This window comes from Myotis yumanensis, unplaced genomic scaffold, assembly GCF_028538775.1.
Source record: "Myotis yumanensis isolate MYYU_CA2020_CCGP unplaced genomic scaffold, mMyoYum1.0.hap1 SCAF_14, whole genome shotgun sequence".
Lineage (NCBI taxonomy): Eukaryota > Metazoa > Chordata > Mammalia > Chiroptera > Vespertilionidae > Myotis > Myotis yumanensis.
In genome coordinates, this window is record NW_027223765.1 from 28,859,668 (window position 1) to 28,874,821 (window position 15,154).

General features: G+C 37.5%; 1 protein-coding gene across 2 annotated transcripts in view; it reads left to right on the forward strand.

The window, feature by feature from the left end:
- The window catches only part of SLC35G2 (solute carrier family 35 member G2), a 52,924-nt gene extending 38,083 nt beyond the window's left edge, over positions 1-14,841 (forward strand). For both annotated transcript variants that reach the window (XM_070391291.1, XM_070391292.1), the window contains exon 2: positions 13,426-14,841. In XM_070391291.1, coding sequence (XP_070247392.1) covers positions 13,440-14,678 — 1,239 coding nt within the window. In that variant the 5' untranslated portion in view covers positions 13,426-13,439 and the 3' untranslated portion in view covers positions 14,679-14,841. The remainder of the gene's footprint in view (positions 1-13,425) is intronic.
- The last annotated feature ends 313 nt before the right edge of the window (positions 14,842-15,154 follow it).

Genomic DNA, 15,154 nt, shown 5'->3' on the forward strand with positions numbered 1-15,154 from the left:
CACTATTGGCAAGCATTTCTTCAGTAGGAGCTCAAAGTGCTGTCTACCCATCGTTAAAGAAATCTTAAGTTATTATTATCTCAGTCTACCAACCAATGCTGGGAGATTCTTTCAAAAATCTATTCTAGCTTTCTTGACAAATTGTAGACTATTTTCTCCAAATAATAACTACATGAGGAACAAAATGTAGGCAAATTATCTATTATAAATTACTATTATACACCATCCTATCTCATCAAGAAAAGAGTTAATAGCAATTTAAGGCTATTGAAGGGATCACCAGCATTATCTTCGGTCTTTGATTCACTAGACTGTCATTATGTGTGAATGAATACTCTTCCATAAATTTCAAAATATTAATGCTTTACTGGCATCTGTATTAAAATAATATTGTTAAAAGCAGAGTAGGCAGGAAAGGTTCCTTGACGACAGGATTCCATTGTAAATATTACATGGTTTGCCAGTGTGTCTGTATATCTGACAGGGTTTAGTTGCAGATAACAAAAGTCACTCTAGCTCTTTCAAAGAGAAAGAGGTATAATACTTAGGAATCAGAAAGAGATATAACACAAGGAATCAGACGTTTTTAAAATCAGTGGAAGGGCTGGAGGAGCAGATTTCAAGCGGGGTCTCCAGGCATATTTCCTAGAATGCATGGTTTTATACTTTAAAGATCCTTAATTTAGCAATTCTTGTTTTTTGTTTTTTTTTTAATGTTCACCCGAGGGTATTTTTTTCCATTGATTTTTAGAGAGAGTAGAAGGGAGGGTGGAGGTGGAGAGAGAAAACATCAGGTTGAGCGAGAAACATCAATTGGTTGCTTCTGCAGGCTCCCAGACTGGGGATCAAACTCACAACCTGAATATGTGCCCTGATCGGTCATTGAACCTGCAGCATTTTGGTGCATGGGACAACACTCCAACCAACTGAGCGATCTGGCCAGGGCAGTTTCCCAGATCTTAAAAAAATTCTTTTCTAGGGAATATCATGGATTACATGCAGGGAGTTCTTCTGTATATACCTTTTGTGAGTTTTCTAAGAATAAAAATCTAATCTTTAGATGTTCACAGAATTATGGTGTGGGTTTTCTGTTAGCTGTTGTAACAAATTACCTACAAACTTGGTGGCTTAAAACAACACAAATGTATTGTCTTGCAGTTCTGTAAGTTGGACTAAAACCAAGGTGTTGGCTGGGTGTGTTCCCTTCCAGAGGATCAAGGGAAGGACCGTTTCCTCGCCTTTTCCAGTTTTAGAGAGTGCCCGTGTTCCTTGGCTCATGACTCCCTTCTTATCTTCAATGCCAGCAACAGCAGGCTGAGTCCTTGCATTGTATCACTCTGACCCTGCTTCTGTTTTCACCTCTCCTCTGAGTTTCCTGTTGCTGTCTTCCACTTTTAAGGGCCCTTCTGATTATATTGGACTTAACTAGATAATCCAGGGTAGTTTCCTATTTTAAGGTTAGCTGATTAGCAGCCTTAATTCCATCTGCAACCTTAATTCCCCTTTGTCATATAATGTATTCACAGGTTCTGGGAATTAGAATGTGGACATCTCTGTGAGGGGTTGAGGATCATTATTCTGCCTACCATGGATAGTAACTTTGCAGTGTAGTATAGAAGAAAGGGTTTGGGAAGGCAGAACTGGATCTGAATCTTGTCCCTATCATTAACAGGTTATGTCACCCACTGGCTTGCAAGTGACCTAACCTCCTGGAATCTATTTCCTCACATTAAAATGGAGATTATAATACCGACTTTATAGAGTTGTTTGACCTTTAAATGGAAAAATCAAGGTCCTAGTATATGCCTGGCACAGAGAAGGGTTAAATAAATATAATTATTATAATTATATAATTATAATAATTATAATTAGAGAATCCAGAGCCATATTCAGGACCAAACAATCTGAAAGAGCACATCCCAGGTGCTTGGGAGCATCTGTTCTTGATATTTCTTGTGGTTTCATTTTTCTTTTAACTCTAATTAAATGGTTGCCTCAAATCCTTTCAAAACCAAACCGTGTGTTGATCCTAAATAAACACACAAACATGAATAAAGACACACTGTATTTCACTTTTAATCTCAGCTAGGTTCTGTCCATAGATCATATCTGAATGGAGAACAAAGACAAACATGAATACTCTTGATTTATCTCCTATTTGTTTTTATACCATCTGCCTCTGGCCATCAAAAACCATTTCTTCATTTACATTCAGTGGGAAGACTTCAAAGTTGTTATCTGTTCATTTTCACATATGTGGCTTTTCACATAATGGTTATGGGTCTATTCTTGCATGAAGGATTAGTGGCAGTTGGTCATCCCATTTGCCTTGCAGCTCTCAGAAAGCTGAAGTTAATGATTAACCTATTGTGTTCAAAGCCCACTGTTGGACCCATATTAACTAGCCATTAAAGGTGATATTGTAGAGTATTTAATGACACAGAAAAATATTTACAATGTATTGGTAAGTAAAGTGGGAAAGTTATAAAATAAGATATAGTGTTTGATACCATTTGCAGGGGAGGGGGGCGAAATGTTCACAAATACAAAAAGGCCTAGAGAGGGTCAGTAGTTATTTCTGGGGGGTAGGATTCTAAGTGGTTTTTATTTTATTTATTTTTACCACATTTCTGTATTTTCTACAATAAACATGTTGCTTTTGTAATAGGGATAAACAAAAAGTTGTTATTTACTTAGATATCTGATGGTGGTAAATAGCTCCTGAGCGAGAAGCTTGTCCTGATCAAGCCTGGGAAGCCTGATGAGGAACTACTGCATACTTGGTGGTGGGACTCACTTGACTGGACCAAACTTTGAGATGTGCACTGGGAAGCAGGGAAATAGCAACAGAAGTTCATTCTGGTGATGCTGGAAGACATATATCTCTAGTTCCCTTCCTAATTGATTAAGAATGGTTTAAGAAAAGCAGATACACATTACTTAAGGAACAGATTCAGTTATACCTGAGGAACTTAATGTTAAAGGAAATATGGGAGACCTAGCAGCAGAAATAGAGCTAGCAGTACAGAAGCCAAATACACAAATTCTCTTTTAGCCAAACTGCACACCTTAATGTTTTATTGTTCTTGCATATCATTAAGGATTTTAAAGTGTTTTAATGAATAAGGCTCCCTATTTGAGTCATTAGCCTTGTAAATCCATTTATATTATTTATATTTTGTTAACAAAATTTGACTCATTTAAAAAAATAGTCCATTAATTCATTCAACAAACACTTATTAAACACCTATTTCATGCCAAGAACTGTGCTAAGTGCTGCAAATATAATAATTAGTGATACCTAATTTTAATACCTGTGGGGTTAAAACCCTTACATTCTAGTGAAAGAGAAAGCAAAAACACAGTTGTAATTCAATGCAATATATTCTATGATTGAAGATATAATGAAAGTCCTGGGGTGGGTATAAAACTCAGATTGGGATGGAAGGTAGCCTAGAAAAGTTTTCCAGAAAAAGTGATATTTAATGTGGGCCTTGAAGAATGAGAAGAAATTTACCAGGTGAAAAAGCAGAGAGTATTCCACAAAGTAGGAACGGCATATGTAAAAACCCAGAGACATGAAAGAGCAGATCATATTCAAAGAATTTCCTGTAGTTTGGAATAGCCAGAATTTGTGAGCATATGGAAGACAAGCAGGGCATGAGGCTGTGATAATTAATGTGTCAGCTAGGTTGGTCAAAGATTACTTTGGATGTTTTCAGATAAGATTTATATTTAAATTGGTGGACCTGAGTAAAGTAGATTGCCTTCCATAATGTGGGTGGCCTCGTCCAATCAGTTGAAGGCCTGAATAGAGCAAAAGACTACCCTTGAGTAAGAGGGGAATTCTGCCCTGGACAGCCTCTGCATTTGCACTACAGCACTGTCTCTTCTCTGGGTCTCCAGCTTGTTGTTCCCCACTGCAGATTTTGGACTTGCTAGCCTCCATAATTGCATGAGTAAATTCCTTTAAAAAATTACATATATGTCTCCTATTGATTCTGTTTCTCTGGATAACCCTGACTAATAGAGGCTAAAGGCAGAGGATAGGGAGACTTCTTCCGAACATTTCAGTTTAGATTATCAAAGGAAACTAGATTTTCAGTTACCTAAAATTTCCGTTGATTGAGCAGTGATACCAAGAGAACAGATGTGGCTATCGAGGCCTATAAGATCCTATAGAAATATCAGTAGTCTTTTAAAAAATATTTTAATTTTTTTCAATTATAGGTTACATTCAATACTATTTTGTATTAGTTTCAGGTGTACAGTATAGTGATTAGACAAGCATACACCTTCCAAGTGTTCCCCCTCTCTCCCGGTATTTCCAGTACCCAACTAGCACCATACATAGTTATTATATTGTTGACTATATTTCCTATTTTGTAACCACTAATCTGTACTTCTCATCCCTTCACCTTTTTCACCCAATTTCTCAAAACCTCTCCCCTCTGGTAACCATTAGTCTATTCTCAAGTCTGTTTCTGTTTTGTTTGTTCATTTATATTGCTCTTTAGATTCCACATGTAAGTGAAATCATATGATATCTGTCTTTCTCTGACTGCCTCATTTCATTTAACATAATACTTTCAAGGTCCATTTATGCTGTTGCAAATGTTAAGATTTTGCTCTTTTTCATGGCCAAATAATATTCCTCTGTGTGTGTGTGTGTGTGTGTGTGTGTGTATGCGCGCGTGCATATTTACTTGCTTTTTAACTTGTCTGTTGATGGGCACATGAGTTGCTTCCATGACTATCATAAATAATGCTGCAATGAACATAGGGGTGCATATATTCTTTGAATTTGTGTTTTGGGTTTCTTCAGATATATACCCAGAAGTGGAATTGCTGGGTCATAAGTAGTTCCATTTTTAATTTTTTGAGGAAACGCCATACTATTTTCCACAGTGGCTGCAACAATCTGCATTCCCACCAACAGTGCACAGTTCTGTTTTCTCAACATCCTCACCACTGCTTGTTTGATTTATTGATGATAGCCATTCTGACGGGTGTGAAGTGATATCTCATTGTGGTTTTAATTTGCATTTCTCTGATGATTAATGACATTGAGCATCTTTTCATGTCTATTGGCCATCTGTATGTACTCTTTGGAGAAGTGTCCATTTAGGTTCTCTGTCCATTTCTTCATTGGATTTTCTTTTTTTTTTCGTTTTCTTTTTTTTTTGGTGTTGAGTTATATCAGTTCTTCATAAATTTTGCTTACTAACCCCTTATCAGATGTACCATTGGCAGATATGCCCTTCTATTCAGTGGGTTGTCTTTTCATTTTGATGGTTTCCTTGACTGTGCAGCTTTTTAGATAGATGTAGCCCCAATTGTTTATTTTTCTTTTGTTTCCTTTGCCCAATGAGATATACCAGAAAAAAATATTACTAAGAGAAATGTCTAAGATTTTACTGCCTAGATTTTCATCTAGGATTTTTATAGTATCAAGTCTTTAGATTTAAGTCTAATCCATTTTGAGTTTATTATTGTATATGGTGTAAGAAGGTGTAGTTTCATTTTTTTGATAAATATCTGTCCAATTCCCCAACACAATTTATTGATAGACTGTCTATACCTCATTGTATGTTCTTGTCTCTTTTGTCAAATATGAATTGACTATATAGGTGTGGGTTTATTTCTGGGTTCTCTATTCTGTTCCGCTGATCTATATGTCTGTTTTTATGCCAATGCCATGCTGTTTTGATTACCATGGCCTTGTAGTATAATAATTATTCCTCCAATTTTGTTCTTCTTTCTCAAGATTGCTGTGGCTATTCAAGGTCTTTGTGGTTCCATATAAATTTTTGAATTATTCTAGTGCTGTGAAATACACATTGGTATGTTGATAGGAATTGCGTTGAAGCTATAGATTGAATTAACAATGCCAAGTCTCCCTACCCATAAGCATGGAATGCACTTCCATTTATTTCTATCTTCTTCAATTTCTGTCTTCAAAGTCTTACAATTTTCTGAGTACAGACAATTCTTTTACCTCCTTGGTTAAATTTACTCCTAGGTACTTTATTTTATTTATTTTTTGATGAAATTGTAAATGGGATTGTTTTCTTAGTTCCCCTTTCTAATAGTTCTGTATAAAAATGCAATAATGCAATAGATTTATTTTGAATCCTGCTACTTTACTGAATTTTTGGTAGAACCGTTAGGGTTCTCTATATACAGCATCATGTCATCTGCAAATAAAATATCAGTAGTTTTAATATCATTCCCCATTCTTTTCCATGTTTCCCTCTTCTTGGCTTTCAAATCCATTCTATTTCACCCAACAAACATTTGAGTGCTAGTATGTGCCAGGTACTGTGTTAAGGGCAGAGGATATAATGGTGGGAAAATCTGCTACCAAGAAGTGTAAAGTCTGATGGGAAAGAGAGGATATAAACACATGATTACTTAGACAGAGGGGCACAGAGGTGAGAAAGGCTAGAGAAGACTGCAAAGGAGGAAATAGCACTTGAGCAAATCAATCAAGCACAGATGGGAGCTCAACAGGTAGATAAGGGCAGAAATGAGGAGGACCCGGTTATTCTAGGCAGACAGAATAATGTGAAAAAAGAATTAAAATTTATTGAACACTTGCTAGGTGCCAGATACTAAGTGTTTTGTATGTATTAACTGATTTAATATTTTATTCTACCTCATGAGCTAATACAATTGTTATTTTACAGAAGAGGAAATTGGCAAAGAGGTTAAGTTGCTCTGGGTCACATATTTAATAAGTTCTATAGTAAGGGTTCTGCAACCAATTCCACTGTGATGAGGGGTTCCCCACATCAACAAACAATGTTCTGACAGTAGCTGGGTGTTCTACAATTCAATTCAATTCAATTCAATTCTGACACTAACTACTTGGAGATAGTATAAGATCCAACAGGTTGAGAGCTCATTCTTACAAAATTGCCTTCCTCTACCCGATCCCTGCCTTTCAGATGCCAGTCAAAAGTCCTGATTGTCGCCCTAGCTGGTTTGACTCCGTGGATAGAGCATCAGCCTGCAGACTGAAGGGTCCCGGGTTCTATTCCAGTCAAGGGCACATGCCTGGGTTGTGGGCTCAATTCCCCAGTGTGGGACATGCAGGAGGCAGCCAATCAATGATTCTCTCTCATCATTGATGTTTCTATCTCTCTCTCCCTCTCCCTTCCTCTCTGAAATCAATAAAAATATATGTTTTAAAAATAAATACATTTTTTTAAAAGTCTCGATTGTCATCTGAGCCTCTGGCCAATCTACAGATCAGAGTTTCCCACAACCCCCTCCTTAGGTTAAATTAGTTTGCCAGAGAAGCTCACAGAACTCAGAGAAACATTTTACTTACTAGTTTACCAGTTTATTATGAAGGGATATAGCTCAGAAACAGCCAGATGGAATAGATGCTTAGGGTAAGGTATGTCAAAAGGTCATGGGGGAGGGGAGCAGTAAGAGATCAACCAAAGGACTTGTATGTTTGCATATAAGCATAACCAATGGACACAGACACTAGGGGGGGTGGGCGGTGAGGGCATGTGCTGGAGGGTGGGGGTGGCCAGGGAGAGGTCAATGGGGGAAAAAGGAGACATATGTAATACTATATGTAATACTTTAAACAATAAAGAATTATTTTTTAAAAAGGTCACAGAGCTTCCATGCCTTTCTGAGCATGCCACTGTCCCCAAATGTCCATGTGTTCACCAATGCAGAAGTTCTCCAAACTTTGTCCTCTTGGGTTTTTATGGATGCTCCATTACATAGTCATGATTGATTCTATCATTCACAATTGGCCATTGATTCAACCTCCAGGCACTCTCCTCTCGCCAGAGGTAGTTGGATGGGACTAAAATTTCCAATCCTTAAATCACTTGGTTGGCTTCCCCTGCAACCAGCCCCCATCCTTGGGTGTTTTTCAAAACCAAGGACATATTTATGCTCTTATCACTTAGGATATTCCAAGGGTTTTGGGAGCTCTGAGCCAGGAACTGTGGATAAAACCCAAATATATATAAGAAATATATATTTTGGTCATTCAGATGACCAAAATATATATTTCTTATAAATCACAATATCACATGTAGCTAGGAATCCAATCCAGGCAGCCTGGTTTCAGTATCCACTTAAAAAAATATTCCAGCCCTGTGCCACTCCCTGTCTTCCTTAGTCAGTATGCAGTAGCCCATACGCTCATTAAATTCTTAAAGCCAGAAGGGCCCTTAGATAATCTAGTCAAGTAGTTCTCACACAAATAAATTACACATTAGGACTACCGAGGAGGTTTTATAAAATATCAATGCCTAGCATTTCCTCCCCCTCTCCTAAAGCCATACTGAAGGAACCACTATTTTCTCCTTTCCCTTTCTTTTTTCTTTTTGTATTTTAAGTTTTGTTAAAATATACATAACACAATCTTACCATTTTAACTATACAATTCAATGGTATTAAATACATTTACAATATTGTGTAATAATCACCACTATTTCTAAAACTTTTTCATTTCCCCAAACAGAAACTCTAACCTTTAAATATAATTACCTGTTTCTCTCCCCCCGGCCCCGCTCCGCCCAGGCCTTGTAACGTCTAATCTATTTTGTTTTTATGAATTTGCCTATACTAAATACCTCTTATAAGTGGTATCATACAATATTTGTCCTTTTGTATCTGGCATATTTCAGTTAGCACAATGTCTTAAAGGTTCATCCATACTGTAGTATATTTTGGAACTTCATTCCTTCTTATGGCTGAATAATATTTGATTTATGGGTATACCACATTTTCTTTATTCATTCATCTGTTTAAGCACTTAGGTTGTCTCCTCTCTTCCCTGCTAAACATACACTGGAGGAAATACTATTTTTTAAAAATTAACTATGTCATACACTAAAAGAATAAAATGACAAAAGGAGGCACAGGGAAAAGGCCCAGAGGAGTGAAAATGTGTGCAATTCAGTTTGGAAGCCAGGTTTTAGGGTAGGATTCTCAGTAGCAGGGATGGCCATGTGACTGAGACTTTTCTCCTACATTCTACACAGATATTTTGTCATCATCACCACTGTTTCCTGTCAGAGAACTTACGATTTCAGGAAAATGAAAATAGTTTCTTTTCTGAAAGAGAGCGTAGAAGCAGATTCTTTTTTCTCTAAAGCAGTGGGCTTTAACACAAAGATACAGACTTGAAAAGTTTTAATAAAGCACAAACAAACTTAAATGCTACCAGGCCAGTGGGGCTCAGTAGTTGAGCATCGACCTATGAACCAGGAGGTCACAGTTCGATTCCCTGGTCAGGGCACATGCTGAGTTGCAGGGCGTGCAGGAGGCAACCAATCGATGATTCTCTCTCATCATTGATGTTTCTTTCTCCCTCTCCCTTCCTCTCTGAAACAATAAAAAAAAAAAAGTATATATATGAAGTTAAATGCTGCCTCTAGTCCTCCTGATCCTCATGAGTTGCAGTGGGAAAGGGAGAGAAGAATCTCTATTCACAGAGGGAAGTTAAGGGTTATGCCTTATCATCATTCCAGGCAGGGTTCAGAATAGGGAGGGTAGAATCATGCTGACAGCCTTTGGGGCATCAGTACATGAGCCCCTTTTCATCAGTTCAGAGGAAGGAGTGGCTTCTCTCAGCAGGTCTCAGGAGAAACATTTAACAGCACAGATCCTATGTATGTCCTGTTGTCTCAAGATAACCTGAAAAAGATGGTTGTTGCAGCCTTCATTTTAGGTGACCAGTTAGGTTGTATCTTTTCACATTTATTCAGGGCAAGGATGTTTAAGTACATTGGGGCTGTTTAGGTATAAGGTGGTAACCTACCAGCTCTTTAGTGTCAAATATCACATTAGTGCCTACATTTAAACCACTATATTATAATCAACTTTCAATAGCCAGCTTTATACCTAAGACTTTTTACCACTTTTAGGGATCAAGCCAATCAAAGGGTAAGATATAACTGGGGAATGTAGTTCAGCCTAGCCACGTTTAAACATCAAAAACCCATCACACAACATCAGCCAATATATGAGCCACGTGTCCCTTTCCTTTTCCTTCCTCCCTGTGCCAATAAACCAGGGAGCTAGAGCCTAGAAGAGGGATATGGAGGAAGTGTCCCAGAGGCAGACCATATTGCTCTCCCAACACTCTCCAAAGGGAGAGTTAAAATAACAGACCACATCCTCTCCCTATTCATGGCCTTGGAGCTATAAATCTGGCAGGCAGTAGGGAAGGGGGAAGCTCTGAATGGATATGTCATAATTTTAACAATGGACAGCAAGTGGGAAGTTATATGATCTGAAATATCATTAAGATACTGGATGACTAGCAAGGAAAGGAGATTTAATATAGCAAGTTTGGGTCCAATAACTGGATACAAAACCCTACTGAGGGGAGACAACTAAATAACAAAATGATTAGGTTACAAAAATTAGAAGAACTACTGCAGATACTAAACAAAGAAGAAAAAATAAATGACTAGAGTTGATAGGGAAGGCTTATTTCTAAAAGGCAGATTGGGACTGGACCTTCATAAAAGATGAACATTATTTAGAAAGTTGGAGCAGAGGGAAACTATTGAGAATAAAGACTTAGAGAAATGATATGTATGTGGGGAGTGAGGACAGGGAGAACACTGGATTAAAGTATGTGTGTTAATGCCGAAACCGGTTTGGCTCAGTGGATAGAGCGTCGTCCTGCGGACTGAAAGCTCCCAGATTCGATTCCGGTCAAGGGCATGCACCTTGGTTGCGGGCACATCCCCAGTAGGAGATGTGCAGGGGGCGGCTGATCGATGTTTCTCTCTCATCGATGTTTCTAACTCTCTATCTCTCTCCCTTCCTCTCTGTAGAAAATCAATAAAATATATATTTTTTAAAAAAGTATGTGTGTTAAGGAGCTAAGTATTAGACAGGGACTTGAGAACCAGGCAGAGGAATAGAGAATGGGGAAGCTTAAGAGAAGTTTTTGTTTTGAGTCTTTTAAAGACAGATTAATATAATAGTGGTATAATACAGATGTATTTTGAGGAAGGATTGAGATTCAAGGGGGCTAGTTAGGATGCTATTGCAATATTCTAAATAGGAATTAGCAATAACCAAAACAGAATCAAAACAGAAAGCAAAATGGAATTGGAGATAGGAAAATATTTTAAAGACAACAGATAGCCCAGCCAGTGTGGCTCAGTGGTTAAGCGTTGACCTCTGAACCAGGAGGTTACAGTTAGATTCCCGGTCAGGGCACATGCCTGGGTTGCAGGCTTGATCCCCAGTGTGGGGTGGGCAAGAGGCAGCTGATCAATGATTCTCTCTCATCATTGATGTTTCTATCTCTCTATCCTTCTCCCTTCCGTTTTGAAATCAATAAAAATATATTTTTTTAAAAAACAAGAATGATGACTAAATGGAAGTGTGGTGCCAGAAAGGATAATTCAGAGTATTCCTTGGTTTCTAACTTGGGGAACTGGAAAAATGGTGGTATTACAAAAACATGAGTGAGGAGACCATGACAATTAATTCAATTTGTGATTATTGAAATTGAAGTCACGATTTTTTGTTGTTGTTAATTCTCATCCCAGGATATTTTTTTCCATTGATTTTTTTAGAGAGAATAGAAGGGGGGTGGGGAGACACACAGAGATAGAAACATTAATGAGATAGAGTCATATCGACAGGTTGCCTCCCTCACGCACTCTGGGACCAAGGATTGAGCCTGTAACCGAGGTACGTACCCTTGACCGGAATGGAACCCACGACCCTTCAGTCTGCAGGCCGACACCCTAACTACTTAACCAAACAGGCTAGGGCTGAAGTTATGATTTGAAGTGGAAATGTCCTGATACAAGTTGGAAAAAAACATCAGATTAGCTTGATAGCAATATGCACCGAGGACTGCAAGTGGAAGGTACAGGCTGAGAAACTGAAAGACCTGTAGGCACAGGTGGTGTTTTTTTAAATAACTTCTTCCAACTGAAGGTGATGTCCTTCAGAAGAGAAAGGAGTAAATAGGAATGGAGCAGTTGGTGTCAAAGAATAAAATAGAATTTGTTATCTGGACCATGGTTTAAGATCCCGGAACTGATGGTTTTTGGGCAAGGAATAGAAAGTATGTCATGAGAACAAAAAAAATAAGGTTTCTTTCTTTTTTTTTTTTTTTTTTTTTTAGAGGGGAGAGGAGGAACATTTAGAAAGAAATTGTTCTTGGATGGATGAATAATGAAAGAGAGCTGAGTGAACAAACAGGTGTTTTTATTAAAATACGTATTTTAATTTATTTCAGAGAGGAAGGGAGAGGGACAGAGAGATAGAAACATCCATGATGAGAGAGAATCATTGATCGGCTGCCTCTTGCACACCCCCTACTGGGGATTGAGCCCGCAACCCAGGCATATGCCTTGACCAGGAATAAGACCGTGACCTCCTGGTTCATAGGTCGATGCTCAATCACTGATCCACAGTGGCTAGGCCAAACACAAGTTTTTAAGAAAATAATAACATTGTATAAGATATCCAGTGTTCCAAAAGAGTTAATTATATGGGAAAGGTAACTGAATTTATTGTTAACATTTATTGAGAGTTTACAGCATGTCAGCACTGTGGAAAATTCTTTATATGCATTAACCTCATATAATCCTTACAAGAAGCTTAACTTTTTTCCCACTCAACAATGTGTCATGAACATCTTTTCACGTCAGTAAAAATCTGCATTGTTGTTTTTAATGGATGCATAGCATAGTGTTCCATTGTATGAAGTAAATCCAGTAAAATCTCAGTTAAGAAACATATTGTCCAAATGGTCATCAGGAAGGTTGTACAGCAACAATGTATGAATGTCACTAAATCTGTTTTATTTTTTAATTTCTTTGCATCCATATATCTGAAAAATGTATGGAGAGCCTAGAATCAATGTTAAAAAAATCACTATAATTTGTAATATAAGGCTAATTCTGGTATTATACAGAAGTGATTTTACAAAAGGCTTAGACTTATCCACCCACAATTTATAATATAGACAAATGAACATAATGAGAAAGAAAGTTCTGATCTAGGTTATGTTTTTCCTATTGGATGGGTAGACACAGGTAGGCATGAAAGATGGAAAAATATCAATTATCTGCGACGTAAAGATATGAAATAGAGCTGAATGAGTCAAGGAACAAGCAGAATGAGAAACAGGGGCAGACTTAAGATGAGAATGAAAAAGGTAGGTCATTTCATTGGGTCTCATACATCTGATGAGGCATATTCCAATGATCTCTTCCTGTTACTTACAAAGAAAAACTCCTGGGAGACATCTGTAATACTGTCAACAATAAAAAAAATATACATATTAATAAAAAAACTGTTACAACCTCTTTCTATTATTGAATTGGTATATATGATTATAATAGAAATTAAAACTAAATTTCAATTGAATATGTACATTTGTCTCTTTTTTTTCTTCTTAAATAGAATTACCTGAAGAAATGGATACTTCTCCCTCCAAAAAATATCCAGTTAAAAAACGGGTGAAAATACATCCTAACACAGTGACGGTGAAATACACTTCTCATTATCCCCAACCTGGGGATAATGGATATGAAGAAATTAATGAAGATTATGGACATTTTATGGAAGAAAATCCAAAGAAAGGCCTGTTGAGTGAAATGAAAAGAAAAGGAAGAACTTTTTTTGGAACCATGGATACCCGACCTCCACCCACAGAAGACCCCATGACAAATGAGATTGGACAATTCCAAAGCTTTGCAGAAAAAAACATTTTTCAATCCAGAAAAATGTGGATCGTGCTATTTGGATCTGCTTTGGCCCATGGATGTGTAGCTCTTATCACTAGGCTTGTTTCTGATCGTTCTAAAGTTCCATCTCTAGAACTGATTTTTATCCGTTCTGTCTTGCAGGTCTTATCTGTGTTAGTTGTGTGTTACTACCAGGAGGCCCCCTTTGGACCCAGTGGATATAGATTACGACTCTTCTTTTATGGTATATGCAATGTCATCTCTATCACCTGTGCTTATACATCATTTTCTATAGTTCCTCCCAGCAATGGGACCACTATGTGGAGAGCCACAACCACAGTCTTCAGTGCCATTTTGGCTTTTTTACTTGTAGATGAGAAAATGGCTTATATTGACATGGCTACAGTTATTTGTAGCATCTTAGGTGTTTGTCTTGTCATGATCCCCAACATAGTTAATGAAGAAAATTCCTCGTTAAATGCTTGGAAAGAAGCCTTTGGATATACTATGACTGTGATGGCTGGGCTGACCACTGCGCTTTCCATGATAGTATACAGATCCATTAAGGAGAAGATCAGCATGTGGACTGCACTGTTTACCTTTGGTTGGACTGGGACAGTCTGGGGAATATCTACTATGTTTGTTCTTCAAGAACCCATTATCCCATTAGATGTAGAAACCTGGAGTTATCTCATTGCTATTTGCGTCTGTTCTACTGCAGCATTCTTAGGAGTTTATTATGCCTTGGATAAATTCCATCCAGCTTTGGTCAGCACAGTACAACATTTGGAGATTGTGGTAGCAATGGTCTTGCAGCTTCTAGTGTTACACATATTTCCTAGTATCTATGATGTCTTTGGAGGGGTAATCATTATGATTAGTGTTTTTGTCCTTGCTGGCTATAAACTTTACTGGAGGAATTTAAGAAGGCAGGATTACCAGGAAATAGTAGACTCTCCCGTTAAATGAATACCTGATTATTATCTTCTTAACCATCAGTTATTAATACGTACACTGCCATTTTAATATTCACCTATTTTTTTGTGTTGTATAATTGACAGAGTGCTATATAATATTTAATTAACATATGCAGATATAGAAAATATATTCTAGTCTATTATATTAAAAAACAAACATGAAATATACGAAATGTCATGAACCCTTGTCTTTATTGTTATCAACAAAAGGTAATTGTGGTAGAAGGGGAATGTTAACTTTCATGGAAGAAATGACCCTTTTCAAATGGAACTTCTGTGGTCCTAAAGTTCAAAGATTAGAAAAATGTTCATGCCCAATGTTTTACAAATGTTCAACAAAAATCCTTCAATATTCAAAAATTGGCATTTGTGAAAAGTACACTATAAGGTGAAATGCTGAACACCAACCTCCGTTTTGTCATCTACGTGCGTTAGAAAACTAGAGGTGATTGGGTTGGGCAAGGAAGC